This window comes from Penaeus monodon, chromosome 17 (assembly GCF_015228065.2).
Source record: "Penaeus monodon isolate SGIC_2016 chromosome 17, NSTDA_Pmon_1, whole genome shotgun sequence".
In the NCBI taxonomy this organism is placed as follows: Eukaryota; Metazoa; Arthropoda; class Malacostraca; order Decapoda; family Penaeidae; genus Penaeus; species Penaeus monodon.
Genome location: NC_051402.1, coordinates 36,027,344 through 36,047,343, shown reverse-complemented (window position 1 = coordinate 36,047,343; position 20,000 = coordinate 36,027,344). Strand labels below are relative to the sequence as shown.

At 35.4% G+C, this 20,000-nt stretch overlaps 3 protein-coding genes across 4 annotated transcripts in view; 2 read left to right on the top strand and 1 right to left on the bottom strand.

Moving 5' to 3' along the window:
* The window catches only part of LOC119583708 (RNA polymerase II-associated protein 1-like), a 12,928-nt gene extending 866 nt beyond the window's left edge, over nucleotides 1-12,062 (top strand). For both annotated transcript variants that reach the window (XM_037932354.1, XM_037932353.1), the window contains exons 2-12: nucleotides 2,255-2,417; nucleotides 2,712-2,804; nucleotides 3,110-3,243; nucleotides 5,147-5,333; nucleotides 5,541-5,980; nucleotides 6,614-6,776; nucleotides 7,446-7,603; nucleotides 8,067-8,261; nucleotides 8,570-8,676; nucleotides 9,106-9,349; nucleotides 9,517-12,062. In XM_037932354.1, the coding sequence (XP_037788282.1) occupies nucleotides 2,270-2,417; nucleotides 2,712-2,804; nucleotides 3,110-3,243; nucleotides 5,147-5,333; nucleotides 5,541-5,980; nucleotides 6,614-6,776; nucleotides 7,446-7,603; nucleotides 8,067-8,261; nucleotides 8,570-8,676; nucleotides 9,106-9,349; nucleotides 9,517-11,679 (4,032 nt within the window). In that variant the 5' untranslated portion in view covers nucleotides 2,255-2,269 and the 3' untranslated portion in view covers nucleotides 11,680-12,062. The remainder of the gene's footprint in view (nucleotides 1-2,254; nucleotides 2,418-2,711; nucleotides 2,805-3,109; nucleotides 3,244-5,146; nucleotides 5,334-5,540; nucleotides 5,981-6,613; nucleotides 6,777-7,445; nucleotides 7,604-8,066; nucleotides 8,262-8,569; nucleotides 8,677-9,105; nucleotides 9,350-9,516) is intronic.
* A 1,835-nt stretch (nucleotides 12,063-13,897) lies between these two features.
* LOC119583710 (gamma-secretase subunit pen-2-like) lies at nucleotides 13,898-18,351 on the bottom strand. Its single transcript, XM_037932356.1, has 3 exons — nucleotides 18,202-18,351; nucleotides 14,954-15,058; nucleotides 13,898-14,784 (listed from the first exon to the last, which is right to left on the bottom strand). Exons 1-3 carry the CDS (start codon nucleotides 18,260-18,262, stop codon nucleotides 14,645-14,647), a joined length of 306 nt encoding a protein of 101 aa, XP_037788284.1. The 5' UTR covers nucleotides 18,263-18,351; the 3' UTR covers nucleotides 13,898-14,644.
* A 342-nt stretch (nucleotides 18,352-18,693) lies between these two features.
* LOC119583709 (macro domain-containing protein CT2219-like) lies at nucleotides 18,694-19,887 on the top strand. Its single transcript, XM_037932355.1, has one exon. The coding sequence runs from the start codon at nucleotides 18,694-18,696 to the stop codon at nucleotides 19,627-19,629; it is 936 nt and encodes a 311-aa protein (XP_037788283.1). The 3' UTR covers nucleotides 19,630-19,887.
* The last annotated feature ends 113 nt before the right edge of the window (nucleotides 19,888-20,000 follow it).

Sequence of the window (20,000 nt, the reverse complement as noted above, 5' to 3'; positions counted from 1 at the left end):
AGTCACACATGAACATTCAGGAGTGTACTCTTATATCCGAGCTCCTATATTTTGTTCTGATTCTGGTCAAAATAAACCTCTTTTTAAACTTCTAGTCACTCTCAAGTCCCCAGCAGTGAGGTTTCAAATAAACTAACAGCAAAGGTGTAAAAATTTAACTTTCTGATTGGGGCCTTCAGAGTGCCTGATTAAAATTATTTCTGTAAATAAAGTACTTATAACTGAAATATCTTGATGAGTTTTAGAATACTTTAGCTCTATTATAAAGACTAAGACACATGAAAATCACTCAACTTGATGAGAAAATAAGACAGTAACATAGTTTTCTGACTTTTAATTGATCATATCTCTGTTTAATATATTTTTTTTTGTTTTTTTTTATTCACAGAAAATGTAAAGTGAAGCAGATTTAAAGGAAAATACCTGAGAATAATGCCTTTTTCAAGTAGCTAAGCACCAATGTCTAGATACTGTGGATAGGTTAAAGAGGTTAAGAGAAATAAGAGGAAAAGTGACAGAATACCCAATTTTACACAAATTGGATGGACATGATTATAAAAGCTCCCAGCATGCCTTTGTACATGTGAACATTTCAAAATAATCTACAAGGGACAGTAGGCATACCAAATAACTATTTACAGCCAAAAAATAAGAATTATTGGTTAAATATTAATGGTGCTGTATAATTTAACCCTTTCCGGACGGGTACATACATGCCATGGCATGCCTGGACTATCTGCTGGGGCATGTACGTACATGCCATGGTGTATGTATGGCCATGCCATGTTTTTTTTTTTTACAATTACGGCAAAATAATATTTTTTTGCCACTGAAAATGTGATTAAGTAGTTTTTAACACTTTTTCTCATTTTTCCAATACTATGCATTTCATAAAGGCTTCTCAGGCTTCCGAGGTTAGCGTAAAAAAAATTACATCAGTAATCAACTACATTGGCCAGAGATATTATATAGTAATCACGAAGTGATGATGTAAAACCACGTGAAAATACCAATATGTATTAAAAAAAAAAAAAAAAAAAAAAAAAAAACGTATTTATAAAAACACTGAACATAAAAGTATATCTATATGGAAGTGATAATATAAACCTGTTGAAACTAAAGTTATCTTATAAAATAACTTTTAAAAAAATGCAAAAAAAAAAAAAAAATACAACAAAACCTACGGTTTCAACTCCATGATGCCACCCACTGCTTATTTTATTCAGACTATAGAGTGAATAATGATCAACTATGGAGTCTATATAACATCAAAAATGTCCTACAGTCTTGATTTATCAGGAAATATGGCAAATAGAGACCTTGGAAAATAATAATTTTGAAAAAACACAGGCTCTTAGTATTACGAAGAAAAGGCAAGGGATGCTGGTATTGGGCATGAGCAGTCGCGCATGCTAGGGTGACGATATAAGCCCCGGCAGTGAGGCCTGGGCCACTATGAATACTACCCGTCGGGAAAGGGTTAATGTGTCAAGACACATAAACATCCATGTGTACATCTAAGTAAGCACATAACTATACATACATCATTCTGGCTTGCAAAAAAATGTAAGAAATGCAGATACCTATTTACCTATAAAGTTTCAGCACAATAGTCCAGGTAGAATACCCCAGGTGTTGCATCCCCCCTAAGGCTGGGAAATCAGAATTATTTATATTTATTCAAATCAGTTTTAAACATATTTAAATTTTAATGTTCAGATTATACTTTGATTAACAGTGAAATTAATTATAATTAAAAATTAGAGAAATTTAGCATTAATTTCAAAGAATAAAGAAGTAGATAATTATTTTTCATAATCAGTGTGTGACTAGGTTGGTATATGAGTGAGTGTGAGTGAGTGATTGATTGAGTGAGTGTGACTGAGTGAGTGATTTAGTGAGTATGAGTGAGTGATTGGGTGAGTGTGAGTGAGTGATTGAGTGAGTGTGAGAGAGTGAGTGATTGAGTGTGTGATTGAGTGAGTATGTTTGTGTGTGTGTGTGTGTGTGTGTGTGTGTGTGTGTGGTGTGTGTGAGTGTGTGTGAGAGAGAGAGGGGGGGGGAGTAAGTGTGTGAGTGTATGATTGTGTGTGTGTGTGTTTGAGTTAGTGTGTGGTTTAGTGAATGAAGGAAAGTGTGAGAGGGACTTGTGTATGCACATACTCATACCTATGTTATGCTTCTTCAATATCTCTTACAAATTGTATAACAGACCCCCATATAGAAGTCTAACATGTCTAGTATTATCTTGCAGATCTAGGAAGGCAAGATGATCCAGCGTCCCAAAAGGGGAGAAACGGACGAGGATCTCCTACGCCAAGAAGAAGAATTTTTGGCACGTGCAAACTCCCGTCCTGCGGCTACAGTAGTATCTGTCAATAAAAGAAAAACTGATGAGGAGGATGAGAAAAAGACAGGTATGGAGTGTTGTCAGTAAAAGTGTGTTCTTAGTTTGTGTAGTTTTTATTTTATGTATTTTTAATTAATTGTTGTTTTTATTATTATGGTGATGTTTATTTTTAATTTTTAGAGGGTGTGTGTGTCTGTCTGTCAGTACATGCATGAGTACGTGCTAGTGTGAGTGTGTGTGAGTCACATCAATTTACACATTTATAGATTTGTTATCATTCTTCATGATCTCTTTTAAATTGTACAGCAGTTGCATCTAAGTCCTATTTATATATATGCCATTTTCCCATTTTTCTTTCAAGAATCACAAAAACCACAGTCCAAGTTTGCAAGGGAGCGTGCCAACAAGAAGAAAAAGGAGGGAATAGTTGACAACACTGTCCTGAAAGAAGCAGGTAGGCAGCAAATAATATTGTCTAGGAGACTAAATTTTCAGTTGATTATTTTTCTCCTTTTACCATGTACTTCTCTCTCTCTCTCTCACTCTTTCTCTCTCTCTCTCTCTCTCTCTCTCTCTCTCTCTCTCTCTCTCTCTCTCTCTCTCTCTCTCTCTCTCTCTCACTCTCACTCTCACTCTCACTCTCACTCTCACTCTCGCTCTCACTCTCACTTCTCCCTCTACTTCTCTCTCCCTCCCTTGGATTTGAAAAAGATTATACATATTCTGACTGATCTGTATTTCCCTGTTTTTACTCTGCAGCATCAAGAGAGGAGAGAGTTGCAGTTTTGGGCCGCATTGTGGAGAGAGTTGTGCCCCCAAATGTGAGTCTTGAGGATTGGAAACCAGAAGCAAATCCACATGGCTTCCCAAAAGCACACCAGCTTTCAAACCTAGTAAGTAAGAGGGGTGTGTGTATTATGATTACCTGTGTCCAAGTAAATGCTGTTGGTATGTGCTTTAACCCAATTAGCATGGGTGGCAAGACTACAGTGCCATGCCCACAGTAATAAAAGGTTATCTATTTGTCTGTACGCATAGATGGCTTTACAAGTGCTTAGTCACCAAGTTAGTCTATCTTTATAGTAATAACACTTTAATCATCATAATATCAATAAGAATGATAACAATACCAATATTAATAGTATTAGAAAGAAAACACATTTTCCAGCAAATTCAAGGAATGGGGAAATCAGGCACAGTCACTAGAGCCAAATGATAGACTCCTTGGTGGCTGAGCGCATATGGAGCCATCTTTATGTAACAAAACTCACAAAAATCTAAAAGGGACAGTACATAAACCCTCAGGCAGTGGGTTAATTTATTATGATTACCCTATGTGCAATATATTTTTTTCTCTTTACATACAATAGTTATTGGTATATGTTACATAAAGAATGTACCATCAGAGTAATAGATGAACATTTTCTCTTTTGCCATTTATATATGTTGTATGTGACTGTTTAATAGTACAATAATGGTGTAGATTAACCCAATGTCACCAGGAAAATGCTGTGCTCATTTTAGATTTTTTTTTTTTTTTTGTGAAATGTCTCTGCACCTAGATGGCTCTGCAAGTGCTTAGCAACAAAGGAGTAAATTAGTAGGCCTTGTGACCTTACCTGATTTCACTTTTCCTGGATTTTTTATTTACTATCAATATCAATGGTGTTATTTTTATTATAGACATTTTAATTACTATTATTTTGACAGTAGCAACAGTATAACATGACATGAATTTTTTTTGAAGATCAAGGAAAAGAGTAAGCAGGTGAGACAAGTAGTACTCATAATTGGCTCATTGGTGACTTAGTACAAGTGGAGCCATCTATGTGTAAAAACATTAATAAAGTAAACTCAAAGGGGGCATAGCATGTACAGTATGTGTATTCTGTCAATTTTTGCGGTTAAAGAATCTGTATACCTAATGTACATAAATAAATCTGTACAGTCTTGGGAATTATTTCATACTATAAGATTATTTTTAACCAGTTGGTGCCAGGTACATGCACTGTTCATTGCAGGTTTGTTTTATTAGCTTAGTTTACACAGATAGCTTTACAAAAACTTAGTCACCAAGGAATTAATGATTAGGCCTACTTGACTTCACCTGTTTATTCCATTCCATAATTTTTTTATGATTTCTCTCTCTCTCTCTCTCTCTCTCTCTCTCTCTCTCTCTCTCTCTCTCTCTCTCTCTCTCTCTCTCTCTCTCTCTCCCTCTTCTCCTCTTCTTCTCCCTCCCCTCCTCTCTCTCCTCTCTCTCCTCTCTCTCCTCTCTCTCTCTCATCTCTCTCCTCTCTTCTCTCCTCTCCTTCTCCTCTCTCCTCTCCTCCTCTCTCCGCTCCTCTCCCCCTCCTCTCTCCTCTCCCTCCTCTCTCTCCCCTCTCTCTCTCTCTCTCTCTCCTCTCTCCTCCTCCTCTCTCTCCCTCCCTCTCTCTCTCTCTCTCTCTCTCTCTCCCTCCCTCCCTCCCTCCCTCCCTCCCTCTTTCCCTCCCTCTCTCCTGCTCTCCTGCTCTCCCAACACTATTATTGTTTTAATAATCATTATTGTAACATTATTAGCAAGAATAATAGTGATTTACATGAAACTTTTTTTTTTTAAGGAATGAGGTAACTAGGTGAGATAAAATGGGCCTTGTAAATGACTCTTTGGTAACTAAGCAGTTCTGGAGCCATCTATATATAAACAAAATCATTGAAATTAAATCAAGAGTACAAAGAGCATATACACATGTTCTCCAGGTGTAAGCTGATTAATAAACAGGTCAAACCATTTATATTCCTTCTCTTTTGTAGAAACATGGAGCCCATTCTTCAGACACTAATCTCCTGACTGGATCCAGAAAGAAGTCCCTCTACATGCAGGAATTGGAGGAAAAAGGTGCCATAAAGAAACAAGGCAATCAGGAGGCAACAGGAACCCTTTCAGCTAGACCTGTAATTCCATCTTCAGGTGTCAAGGATCCAAGAATATCTGCCTTGGGTAAGATCATCAGCATGTAGAGTTTTCTTTTTGCTGTTATATTTTTCTTTTCCTTTTTTTCAGAACTTAATATTTATAGAATATACTTAATTATTAAAACTTTTAAGGTGAAAGAAGTAGCTGTTCTAATTTATCAAGCATAGAACTTTAGCAAGTAAAAAGGCCTGATTTTTTTCTTTCTTTCTTTCTTTCTTTTCCTTCCAATAGGCCAACAAAGTTACATCATTCAAGGAGATGTATCAGAAGCGCAGAAGATTCACAATGAAAACATCAGCAAAATTACAAGCATGTCACACGATGAGCGCCTAAAAGCTCAGCAAGAACTCATGGCCAGCTTAGGTCCTAAAGAACTTAACTTCTTACAATCACTGAGGAAGAAAAAGGAAATGTTAAAGTGCCAGCAAACAGAAGATGAACTCATGGACTGTGAAGCTTCAGGAAAAGGAGGCACAAAGCCACTTGCACCTCCCACGCCTCCAAGCAGTGCAGACAAGGGAGAGGCATTGCGGAAAGTGAGATTTTCGGAGGATGTGGAGATGGAGACAGAGGAAACATCAACAAGTACAGCCCCTGATGATTCCACTGTCAGTGAGAATGAACTTCCCATTCCCCCATCTGAGGCTAAGAAGTGGATCCACATGGATAAGGTTAGTGAATGATTGTGCTGTAATATGTGGAGATTTCACAGATTTTCTGTGAATGGAGCTCAAAAGAGACCAAAAGATGATTTATATGAATGCTAAACAGAGGTGCAGGAACACAGTCTTAGGATGTATAAAAGTTATGAACAGGATACTTTGTAGCAGTTGTTTTTGGTATGATGAAGATATGATAATGAGGATTTATCAAGAGTAGTAATGATAATATTGATTGTAGTAATCATGATTGAAACTAATAGTAATGGTTATATTAGCTCTCTCTCAAATAATGGATTATGGTATAATTAATCTGAGTAGTATTTTGATATCTACATATGGTAATTTGATAGGAATAAAAAGCATAAAGAAATGACAAGTTCTCTTTATCAAGTACATTTACCTTTAATGATTTTATATATTTTTTGTTTGTTTACTCAGTTTTCAACATTTTACTTTTCTTACATTTTCCCCCTTGTTTATTACCCTTTTGCTGGTATTTGCTTTTATTTTGGGGATGTACCTCCTCTTCATTACTTATTTAAATATTATGATTTTATTATAAGGAAAAAATTGAAAATTTTTAATTTTACTGAAAGGGCCAGTCTTTTAAAAATTAACCCTCACTCATTTCATTTCTTGCAGGTGGATTTAGAGAAGCTCAAGTGGATGACAGATATGCCTAAGCCAAAGCCCCTTAAGAATAACGAAGGGTTTGTTGCAAGATTCAACTTTGAAGGCGACATTTTGCCTTATGATGCAGATGTTTCGTACCGCGAGGCATTGCACCATCATGGAGAAGAGCCAGGTAGGGAAAATGTTTAATTTTTTGAAGCGCCATACTCAGACATCCTTATTAAGCCTTATTTGGCACCAGCATATTATTTGCCTTCACTCTATGGCCAAAAAGCAATTTCACTCTTTGGTGGAGAAAGGGCTGACATTGCCAACCACTCCGAAAATTGACTGCAGCACTCAAAGGATGACTGTTTTATTATGAAGTAGTTTGAAACATGACCATACACTTGATAATTTCTATCACTTGTACATTCATATATTTTCAATCATATTTTATATTGAATTTTGAATGAGGTAACCTTGTAGGTACAATTGATTCATTGTGTTACATTTCCAATCTGAATTGCAAGAAGGATGACATTGTTTACACTTTATCTAGAACAAATTTTTATGTATATGTGAAACTGAAGGGGAATGGCACACACACAAGAACATTCTGTTCAATTATAGTAGTTATAATTGGTAACATAAGAGTTTATGATGTGTGTGTATATATATAGTTTGTTGTAAGTGATTTTTTCATTTGCTTTTTCATTAAGAGCCTGTAAAATACACACCATGATAAATTTCATAACTATGATATAGGTAGTGGCTAATTTTCCTTTTTTTCTCTTTTATAAGAAAAGCGATCAAGAGATTCTGTAATACTATTAATTGAATGTCATTTCCCATTTTTCAGGACGTGCTGGATACACCCTTGATGAGCTTTTCATACTTATCCGTTCTAAAGTGTTGCAGCAACGACACATAGGCCTCCGCACCCTAGCCAATATACTGAGGAATGCAAAAGAAGGTCTATATGACACAGCTGTGAATCCCCCTATTATACAATTAGTGGTGAGTTCCTCTCCAGGTAGCTTTGTAATTTTTATTGTTGTCCTCCTAACAGTGTTAAGAAATCTTATTTGTATGGAAATCAACATTCTTTATATAATTGTTTTTGGAAGAGAAATTTAGATACTGTCAATGTCCTTTCTGAATCTCACAAGAAAGTATTATTATTTTGCCAAAGCTGCATAAGTTGTTAGGAATTTGGGAGTTTTACAATATTGTAAAATCTTATTACTGTTGTGTGGTGCAGTGGCTTTGTGGTAGCATACTCCTCTAGCAATCTTGCTGACCCACAATCAAATCCCACACCACCAGCGGATGGTAACCCCGGCCATTCCTTGCACATAGAGTAATTTAGAAGCAAAGCAAACAGACAGCCTGTCACACCAAGAATAACCATTGTAACAAATGTAATTAAAACTCCGTTATTAATTATTATTAATTATTACAAGACTTTTCACCACTCCAGGTAGAGGCAGGTGTTGTACTCCTTCTTCGCTTCGCCCTCGATGAATCTTCACATCACGTGTATGGGGAAGCTGTTCGGGGCCTCTATTACCTCATAGCCAGTGAACCGGACGAGCGGTGTTTGGCCATGGCCCAGCCTTGGGCTCCTGCTGGCCTTGAACCAGGGGTGTCTAGCAATATCCATGCAAGTGAGAAGGTATGAGAGAAAGAGGGAGTAACTCTTTTGTTATTGTAAATATGCTGTAGATATTTTTCCTCTAGATTTTATGAGTTTAATGTCATTTTTAAACCAGAATTTATGTAATCAGCTTTAGAACTTTTCTCATTTGTGGTGAATATTCTAGAAGAAAAAATATTCAAATATAAAATAAGTTGTTTTATATGTTTCTTAAGATGAAGTTAAGAACAGTGAATAAAAGATGAATACGTTGATAATGGCATAAGATTCTCTTTATATATTTAGACAGTGAAAAGTAACTTTGTCTGTGTTGTATGAATTTTTAGTCTCGCAAAGAACTGGATGAAGAAGAAAAGGAACTGAAGGACATTGAGGTGATTAAACTTGACATTATTCGTGCTCTTATCAGAATGGACACCCACATCAGGCTCAGGTATGTTTCTTTCTTTCTTTCTTTTTTCTTTCTTTTCAATTTTTCCTTTTCATGTTTATTTTCTTTTTTCTCTTCTTTTATTGTTTTTCTTTGTGTCTCATTTTAGTACTGGTATGTACTATTTACAAATAATGAAACTACTTCCGAAACATACGTGGTATAGTTAATGGTGTTAGTTTATATAGCAGATGTTTATTTTGTATACAAAAAAAAAGGGGATATTTATGGACAAGAGAGAACTTAGTGCCACTGCCATTATTTGGGGTTTTACTATGAAGTAATTTGGACCTTTGCCATTCCAGAAGGCATGGAGTTACTATAATTCCTTAGCTTTACTTATGCTTAGTATAAGTTGTATAGGGCTAGAAATGTAAAACCTAAGTACTGAGGAAAAAAATATATATGAACTAACAAAATTCATTTTTTCAGGTACATCCTGGAGACTGTTAAGCCAAATCCAGACACCGTAATTTACACATTGGGCATCATGACTCGGATTGTCCGCCACTCACTCACAGCTGCATGGAAGGTGGTCCAAACTCCCCGCCTTCTATCAGTAATACTGGAAAATTTCCTCCCACACAACTTGTCTCCATTGCTCACTGGTGAAAATGTCTCCTCAATGTCATCTGTGTATGGGGTCCCTCTCAAACAGGCTCTTCATCTTTTAAGGGTAAAGGCTAATTTTCAATGTTCATCTCAAAATATTAATTTATATTTAGTAGAATATTGTTACTTCTCTGAGTTTTTCTGTGGCATGTCTTTTTATAGTGTCATTGTTTACAGACTAATAGATTTTATCCAGATCAATTTTCTAACTGAATTTTACATATATTATAGGTCTTGGCAGCAAGAGGTCGTCAGCTGGCAGCAGTCCTGGTCAATACACATGATGTAATGGGACGGATCCTCACCTATGTATCCTTTGAGCCCAGTGAGGTGGCCATACCCCTCCAAGAGGCCCTTTCCCTCAGTCAGGAAGCATATGCCATGTGGGCCACTCTTCTGGCATATGGACTGTCTAAAGCAGAGGAAGCCATTGCTAACTTCTATCCACTGATTGTGAAACAGCTAGTATTCTATAGGGATAAAGTTCCCATCAATGAAGAGACTGAGAAGAATAAATTCAACTATGATGTTGGTGCACAACTGATCAATGCTCTGTCCCGTGCTGTGAATGTGGCTGCCTCACAGACTTTGCTCAGTAGTAGAATGAAGCTAAACCAGGGGACAGTCATAGGTGCCAGTGGAAAGGCAGAAGTTTTGCCACCTCCATCTCTTTCCTGGGATGACCTCAATGATATCCCACAGCTGATAGAAACATGCCTGAAGAAGTGGCTGGTTCAATTTGAACGAACTGGACAAACAAGTTTCTCAGCACTCCGTCTGTTGGGCAGTTGCTGCAGTTTTTTAGAAGCCTACTATTTGAAGTGGAAAGATCAGAGTTCATATAGTGGAGAGAGATGTAATCAAAGGCTTCAGAAATTGCATGATGAAGTTATTCTTCCTTTCCTAATTTCTACTTGTTTTAGCAATTTAGTGAGCAGCCTTTCTAAACATTCATCTCTTATCTGTGACTATCAGGTTGGTACAAAACGGGACCCAGTCAACCTTGGTTCTCTTGGTTGTGTGACACATGGAGGAAAAATTGTACCTGTTGTTCAGGTTACATCCCCATTTCCTTTACTTCTTCCATTATCATCTCTCTTAGTTATCCTTCATTCCCTCCATCCATTCCTTGATGCACAAGGAACCAAATTCTTGGATTTGCCTGAACTATCCTCATATTTTCAAAAGGTGTGTCGTTCTCATCAGCAGTTATCAGAACATTGGCTAACAAGAGTGGAGGTCCATATGATTTCCAACCTTTTACATTTAGCAGCTTTAAAAGGTTGTGCTGATAGCAGTATATTTCATGAAACAGCAATGTGCATCATGGCCTGCATTCAGAAAGGTGATGAGCACCTAATAGAAAAGTTGTTGAGCAATGTAATCTGTTCTTCAGAATTTACATCTGACTTATGTGAGATGAGCTCACAGGTTGATAATTTAGCACTGAATGATTATGAGCCTCTGATCTCCCCAGCAAAGGTTCAGCCCATTTTGTCACCAAGTCAGTTGACAGAAAGAATATCCAATTCTTTAGTTTCCATTTGCAGTGAACTCGTAGGTAGCTTGGCCAGCAAAAGAGAATATGATGCAAGCAAGGTTTTAAGAAACGGTATTCATTTTGCAACCAATGGCATCACAATAGATCAGACAGAGACACCATTGGCTCTTGGCAAATGTTGGCCACTTGAACCAATCAAATATGTATACAAGACTTCCAGGACACAACTATTACCTCCAAAAACTGATGACCTTCCTAAGAAATTCTCAAGTGACCAGTCATCCCCAGAGGACATTTTGACTGTCACAAGGTGTTTGCAGATGGCATACCTTGGCATCAAGTACCGAAGAAAGAGTATCTTGCAATCCACAGACATTAGTTCGTGGTTGCAGCATCTCTCACTAGTGTTCCTTGTAGCCAGTGATATTTTCCTTGATGCAGATGTAGGTTCCTATCTCCAAGGTACAGTAATAGAACTGCTACGCAATGGAGGATATGCTGAGCTTGACCCAGCTCTTACTATTGAAGGTTTTAATTCAAGCATTAGTTGGTACAAAGAACTTCTTGAGCAGTTCCTTGCAGTATCATATGGTGACTCCACTTTTGCCCTCTTTCTTCTTATCCCGATTCAACAGTATTGGCCCATTGAATATCGTAAGGAACTCTGGGGTGACATGTCTGATGCACTGACCTTCTTCCGTCTCACTCCACAGCAGGTCGAACAGTTCATTCCAATGAAACAGTTCTTTGAGCCGAGAGAAGATGATGAAGGTCTCATTATCAAATACAGGTCAAACCTTGGTAGTGGTAATGTTACTGAAGCAAGAAATTCATTTCTTTTCACTGTTGCATCTCATCATATCAGGTCACACATAAAGAAGGGGCAAACATAATGTCATCAACTAGTAAATGTCAGATTACTGTTCTCCTCATTGAAATTAATAGACTTTATCTCTTAGGAATTTATATTTTTCTATTATGTAATTTCAAGTTTAGCTGTAATTTGTAATTTAGAGATGATTCAGTAAATGAATATGGATATTATGATGTATTATTTTCACTCAGAGGGCATGTACATAAAAATATGAAGTACTAATAATGTAACCCCTTCTTTACCTGAGCACTTGCCCAAATATATACACTCCATTTCCCGCAGTGTGAGGGGTAGCATATATTTTATTGTTACAACCAAACTATTCTCTCTGCAATTTTTTATATATTGAATACTCAGATGCCACCTAATGTTGAAAAAGAAGTAAAATATCTGTGGAATGTTTCCATATCTTATACTAATATTACCAAGGTAACTACTGGATATACATGCTTGAAAAAATATGCACAGAAACATATGATAGGATTTCAAGTTAAAACCAGATAGTGTGCTTTTGCTAATTTCCCCCTCCTCCTCCTCCTCTCCCTTATCACTCATATCACTATCACAGTCTTTCCCCCCCAAGTAGTATTTACCATTACTGTCATTCACTGACATAGACAGTGTCTCATTATCTGATATTTCCAAATCACTGGCATGAGGAATAAAATCATCCTCACTACCAGAGTCTGCTGATGATATGAGAGAAAAACGTCCTAGGCATCACATCTCAGACTAAAGTTAGTAAACAAGTCCCCAAGGCAACAAGACACATTTTTACATTTTTATTGCCAAATGTCTTCAGAAATTTTCATACAGTATATGTTAAAATAATAACTAAAATAATGGTTGATCATAAATGGATAGGGAGCAAGCTATTGGTGCCAGTGTTATGATGCATCATATGACATCACACATTGTCAGAGTTTATATACTAATGATACCATCACAAAATCCTCGGAAAAGTGGTTACTTGCCCATCTCGAGGCCCATACGCTGCTATTCATTACTTGGTGTATGAGTACACATTACTGGCATTTCCAATGTGCACATGTGCTTTCATGTTATGTATGCTTGTATATCAAAACACGTTTTTGGTAAATATGGAGTCAATAATCAGCAATCAAAATGTTCACAATTTTGCCAACTAGAAGCATGTGTTGCAAAACTGTAAAGGAATACCTGTATATACCATATAAATTCTTAATGTTACTTGCTGAGAGGATTATATTTACAAATATTCAAAAAAAACATTAATTAGTCCCTTGGTTATAAGAAAAGAAAATGAAGAGAAATTATCCTGTACATGTGTGCAGCCAAGTTGTCCCAATTTCAGTAAATGGTAGCATAGATTATTGTACGAAAGACAACTCAATTGCTTGCTTTAAAAATTTTTGTATTATTTATAGAAAAAAAAGGGCAGAGAATGAATAAATAAATTTCAAAAAAAAAAAAAAAACAGAGTAACATGTCAAATAACCTAGTCATCATTAGTTACTCCATAAGCAATTCCAAAGCAGTTGCTCCAACCAGGGAATGAAATACTACTGTGACATCAAAACTTCACAAAATGCCATTACGTGAGAGAAAATCTGCATTGCAATTAATCCAAATATTTTCCTAACAGCAGTAATGAATAAGTGTTTAGCCACCAAGGAGTCAATTAGTGGACCTTGTGACATCACCTGTGAATGCGCCTTTCCATGAGTTTTCAGGGTTTTTTTTTTTTTTTTTTTTTTTTTTTTTTTTTTTTTTTTTTTTTTCCAGCTTTATCAATAGCAATGTTTTCATTATTATAATTATAATTATTATAATGTTTTTTTACAGTACTATTAGCAATATAAGGTTAAAGAAAATATTTCCAAAAGTCAAAGTAAAGGGTAAACAGATGGGATAAATTGTACTATTAACTGGCTCATTGGTGTAGTTGTGGAGCCATCTATATGTAAAGACAATTAATAAAGTAAACTCACAGAGTACTTACATGCCATCCCCGGCAGCAGTGGGTTAACAGTCCAGGGGCATTCTTAGTCATTCCTTGTACTCCTACACATTGGTTAGGTGGTCGCAAACTCATGTCAAGTGTATCTGCACTCTTATAACAGTCCTAGCACCGAGGGACTCGTGGAGTGAGGCATACCAATAGTTTTTAAATCTTTTGATCTTATGTTTTCTTGCACCTTGAATTCCCATTTGATACGAGAATGGAAATCAAGAAATTTGTGAAAATAAAAAGGAGATTTGGCATTAACTTTTATTTAAAATCATGGAATATGACAAGATCTGGCCTAACAAGTTTACTTTAATTTGCTTTACTCTTCATGAAAGATTTACAAAAAATAACACATTTTTTCTCTATATAATGAATAGGAATGCAATGTTGATGAAAACTATCATGTGCCTATGACAATGTCCACACCATGAAAAAGAAAAGGAAAAGTACTTCTAGTTAGTCAAATATACAACATAAAGATTTACTTACAAATAATAAAGCTACTTTCACTAACTTATTTCACCTTATGCTATGATATACTTAGAAAAAGGCAATAAAAGCTGTCACATGACTTTCTGGTCCAAAGGAGACAATCAACAGTAAATTAAAATACATCATTCAGAAACGGATTAGTCAAAGTAATTCTGGGACAAGGCAAAATACATAACCTTGTATATGCATCCATTTAACCAAATGCTATCCTTACAACAAAATCTGTTTACTAACAGGAATGCAACGTTTTTGTTTTGTGTAGAAATTCAAATCATATGTAAACTAAATAACCTAGTCCTATAAAACTTAGCTTGGCATCCAAACAATATGTTGCCATGGAGAAGTTTATGGACTGTAATTAATAATATATATCACCATTTACAGTAATTCTTGGTTTAAAATACTTTAAAAATTATGGTATCAGACAAGTACATAAATGAACATCACAATTTTTTTTTTACAACGATAAAACTGATTTTTAGAGGACATAACTGTCCTATGACTAGGGTATACCCTTAGGAATAATGAAATAAAGGTAATCAGCCATTGCCCCCCACTTGCTGCGGTTCTGTTGGAAAATGATCACCCAAGATATTAATCCAACGAGCCATACAATGGCCCCAATACCAGAGACTATGACATCTGGAAAAAAAAAAAAAAAATGCTATGATTAATTTCATCATACTTTAGTATATTCTGAAACAAACCAATTACTTTTTCACATACACATGCAGAGAAACACACGCATGCACATATACATATATATATCACCTAAGCTAATTCTGTGGTAGTGAGAGAACGTTATACTTACAGGTTCGAATCTGCTTCTGCTCAGGATAAGGTGTTGCCCAAAATGCCTCCTTCAGGAACCAAATGGCATTCACAGCCCACATAAAGGGCAAGAGTGCAAATCCAGCTGGCAAAAGAAATTTGAAATAATAGGGGTAAACATACAATTTTAGCATCAAATTTTGACATACATAATCTTCATATCCCAACAAACTTTGATAAATTACTGATTTATCTATCTACATTATATTTCATAAGTACATACATAACATTAAGCGATTATTTATTAAAGGAATCATTCCAACAGCTATCTTGTCAAGTATAGAGGTCAGGGTTCTTATGTATACATTTACACATTTACAACAAAAATCTGTGTAAAAAATATAAATACTGGTATTATTTTGCACAACAGAATATTTTATTTTCTCAACTATTTCTTACTTGCTCATCAATGTGTGTGTGTGTGTGTGTGTGTGTGTGTGTGTGTGTGTGTGTGTGTGTGTGTGTGTGTGTGTGTGTGTGTGTGTGTGTGTGTGTGTGTGTGTTGTGCTTGTGTGTGTGTGTGTGTGTGTGTGTTGATTGTATATATATATATGATATAGTATATGATGATATATGTTTATGATAGTTATAGTTATTAGTTGACATATGTTACTTATATTGATATGATTATTAGTATAATAGTGTATATACATATATATGACATATATCATAGTATATACATTATTACTACATTATGATAAAGTGATTACATATTATATACATATATATAATATATTACATTAATATATTACCATATACATATATTATAACATAGAGATACAATATAACATATACTATAATAACATAATAAATATACAATAATTACATATATACAATATAACATATATATACATATATAATATACATATATACATAATATACATATATACATATATATAATAACATAATATATATTACATATATATCATGCATATATACATATATACATATACATATATACACATATATACATATATTACATATATACATATTACTTTATATATATATATATATATATATATATAAAACATAATATACTATTACAAATTACATATAATACATATATATATACATTATATATACATATATATACACATATATATATACATATATATATATATATATATATATATATATATTATATATATAATGTAGAACACTCTTCTATGTTGATACAATGGTGGAAAAGCCCACAATGCAAAAACTAGATCTAGTTTTTGCATTGTGGGTTTTTTCTACCATACAAATACTTAAATATATACATGTATGTACATATACACATATATACATATACATACATATATAAACATATCCACATATACATGTATATTATATATGCATATACATACATATATAAACATATCCACATATACATGTATATTATTTATACATATATTCATATATATATACATACACATATTCATACATATACATATATATATACATAAACATGTATATAAATACATATAAACATATATAAAAACACACACACAACACACACACACACACACACACACACACACACACACACACACACACACACACACAAACATATCGACATATACATGTATATTATTTATACATATATTCATATATATACATACACATATTCATACATATACATATATATACATAAACACGTATATAAATACATATAAACATATATATACATGTAAAAAAACACACACACACAACACACACACACACACACACACACACACAACACACACACACACACACACACACACATACACACACACACACACACACACATACACATACACATACACATATACATATACATATACATATACATATATATACATAAACATGTATATAAATACATATAAACATATATATACATGTAAAAAAACACACACACAACACACAACACACACACACACACACACACACACACACACACACACACACACATACACACACACACACACACACACACACACACACACACACACACACACACACACACACACACACACACACACACACATATATATATATGAATTATAAAATACTCTATAGTGTTGATACTATGGTAGAAAAACCCACACAATGCACAAATTAGATTTATTGATAATGAGACTTTGTGTAAAACTGTTGCAAGTTTGATCTATATATGCTTGCAGCATATATTGACCTCAAGCAGGCATCTGACTCAGTGCATCGCAACTAAATGCTGAAACTCAGGGGAATTCCAACAAGGACTAATAGCAAGCCTGTATATTGATGCAAGGATTATTGGACTAATAGCAAGCCTGAATACCAGCAAAGTATGGTGGGGTCTTGAGAAAAGAGTACATTTTGTACACTTATGAAAATGATAAAAAAGAACAGATAACCCCATACTGGTTAACTTTTTTATTATGACAACTGGTCCTACTCAGACAATATTCATATCATCAGATTTATTCTCATGTGATAAGAAAGAATCTGATAATCATTTCCATTACAATCACAGCCAAGAATCTTGATGTAACAATCCTAATAGCTGGAGAAGGCATGAAGTATTGCAGGGAAATTTTGGGGTAAATCAGGCTGAAAGAGGAAGAATACATAACAAAAATGCATAAAACCACCACAAAAATAAACACAAAATCAGCTATTCAAACACTACAAACGTGTCTGCCACCTTTGAAAGTCTATTGGCAGACAAGCCAATAGACACACACAATTCACATCCTCCACCCTTAGCCAGGAGGCTCCACCCCTGGACCTGTGGTCTTCACACAGTATGTCCTAACCAATAACCCAACCTAACTTAACCCTGTGGAACCTATACAACATGCTTTATATAGTGCCTGGAATTGACAAAACACTGAAAAAAAAACATTTCTCACTAGTGTTTGCCCAGGAATGGAGTCTCCCAAGTGTATAATAATATATAAACAATCCAATTAATTCTGAGTGTCATACACTGAACATCTGACCCTTTACCTTCTAGGGTAAGGATATCTGTTAATCACTTTTCCTTGATGCTTCTGGCAGGCACCAAACGGAACCGAGAGTAACCATATGTTGCTACTTCTTCTATTAAATTACCAAACACAAAGCCTCTAATTATAAATTAAATATGTTTTAAGAAAAGAAGGGGTGGGGAAAAAGAGAGAGAAAACATAACAATTCTCACACGACCATGAATCACAATGAATTCCTCCTTCTACCGGGCAGAGTGTGTAGTTCTTGCCAAACAACACACGGAGCACTTACCCATAAAGTATTTCCTGCATATGGCCAATTTTCTTTCATTTGGGAGTCTTTCAACATTCATAATTACGGAAAAGAGATGCTCGCTTGGCTTGTCTATCGTCTTCACAACTCGGCTCTTGATCCGGGTTGCGTAGTGGAGATTTTATTATATTCTCCGTCATTTTATTTCATCATAATTATTCAATATAATTATCTATTTCTTACTTTTATTTGGTATTTTTTGAAGTATCTTATACGTCTTTGTGCGATGTTACTTTTTGGGATATTACTGAAATATTTAAATCCAAAGGGAAATAAGAGTAAATATGAGGTGCATCGAAAAATACAGCAAATAATAAAAAATATATATCAACACTTAACCTATCGACACAAGATTAGCACATTAGCATACTAAAACTAATATAAACCGCAATTTTTTGTTGGAGTTTGCTAAAAGCTCAGAGCTGTGAAACAAATGCCGTTATCTATTTGCTTATGATTTGTTCCCCGAAGATGGCACTTGTTTACTTCGTGACTCGGACGACTCGCATTGCCTCTCCCGGCGGCCGTTTTTTAAAGAATTCTCGACACACTGCGAGTATCGTCCAACGAAGCCTATGTCAAAGGACAGCGCTGACGGCCATACACAGTGGAACAGGATCAGTAAGCCAGATATTGTCGAGAAATAACTCCAGCGACATGAGTTACAATCATTCCTCCGGGGGCTTCCAGAAAGTCAAGCATGAAAAACTCTCGCAGTCTCAGAAGGAAAGGAGGAAGAGTTATAGCTGCGGGGATAGATTCGTCGAGCTGAAGAAGATCCCATCCTGGCCTGCCTTCTTTAAGGAGAACTCCTACAGCGTTTCTACAGCTGCACTTCCACAAAACCTAGTGGAGAAGTTCAAGGATGAATCCCGGTACCAAGTGGATCCTGAGATCAACGAGAAGGTGTCGGTCTTCTATGGCGATATTACGAAACTAGAAATCGATGCCATCGTCAATGCGGCCAACAACAGCCTGCTCGGAGGTGGAGGAGTCGATGGTGCCATCCACAGGGCAGCAGGGCCATCCCTGTTGAATGAGTGCCAGACTCTCAATGGGTGTGATACGGGTGATGCCAAGATAACCGGGGGATATAACCTTCCTGCGCGTTATGTCATCCACACTGTTGGGCCTATTGGGGAAAGGCCGTCCATGCTAGAACAGTGCTATCGGAGGTCCATGCAGGTTGCGCTGGAGAATAATGTCAAAACCATCGCCTTTCCTTGCATTTCTACTGGGGTGTATGGTTACCCTAATGAAAAGGCTGTGCAGTTGGTCTTGCCAGTTGTGAGAACCATGCTGGAGGCCAACAAGGATAAGTTTGAACGTGTCATTTTCTGTCTTTTCTTAGATATTGACAAGAAACTGTATAATCGTTACTTGCCAATAATATACCCTTTAAACTAAGATCCTTGAAATACTTTAAGAAATTGCATAGTTTGTTAATTCTTCCACATATGTTATGTGTGATGGCTTTTTTTTTTTTTTTTTGGTTATTTGAAATATACATTAATTTCAAAATGAGCGTGGAAGAAAAAAAAAATCATTTTAGAAATGCATATTTGAGTAATGACTTAATCTTACTGCATAAACTGATGTAGACTTCAATAAGTTTGAGTTTTTGTTTAAATTCCCAAATAATTTTCAACCACATGAATTGTTATATATATATATATATATTTGCACACTCACAGTATATGTATAACTATACATTATTGCATATATAAGAATATTTATATGTGCATAGTTTATACATATATTATGTATATATTAAACTA

Coding starts and splice junctions, on each gene's coding strand:
- LOC119583710 (XM_037932356.1), bottom strand. CDS start 18,262: ATGAATGTTGAAAGACTCCCAAATGAAAGAAAATTGGCCATATGCAGG. Junction 15,059..18,201: donor ATGCAGGAAATACTTTATGG/GTAAGTGCTCCG, acceptor TTCTTTTGCCAG/CTGGATTTGCACTCTTGCCC. Junction 14,785..14,953: donor GCAGAAGCAGATTCGAACCT/GTAAGTATAACG, acceptor TTTTTTTTCCAG/ATGTCATAGTCTCTGGTATT.
- LOC119583709 (XM_037932355.1), top strand. CDS start 18,694: ATGGCACTTGTTTACTTCGTGACTCGGACGACTCGCATTGCCTCTCCC.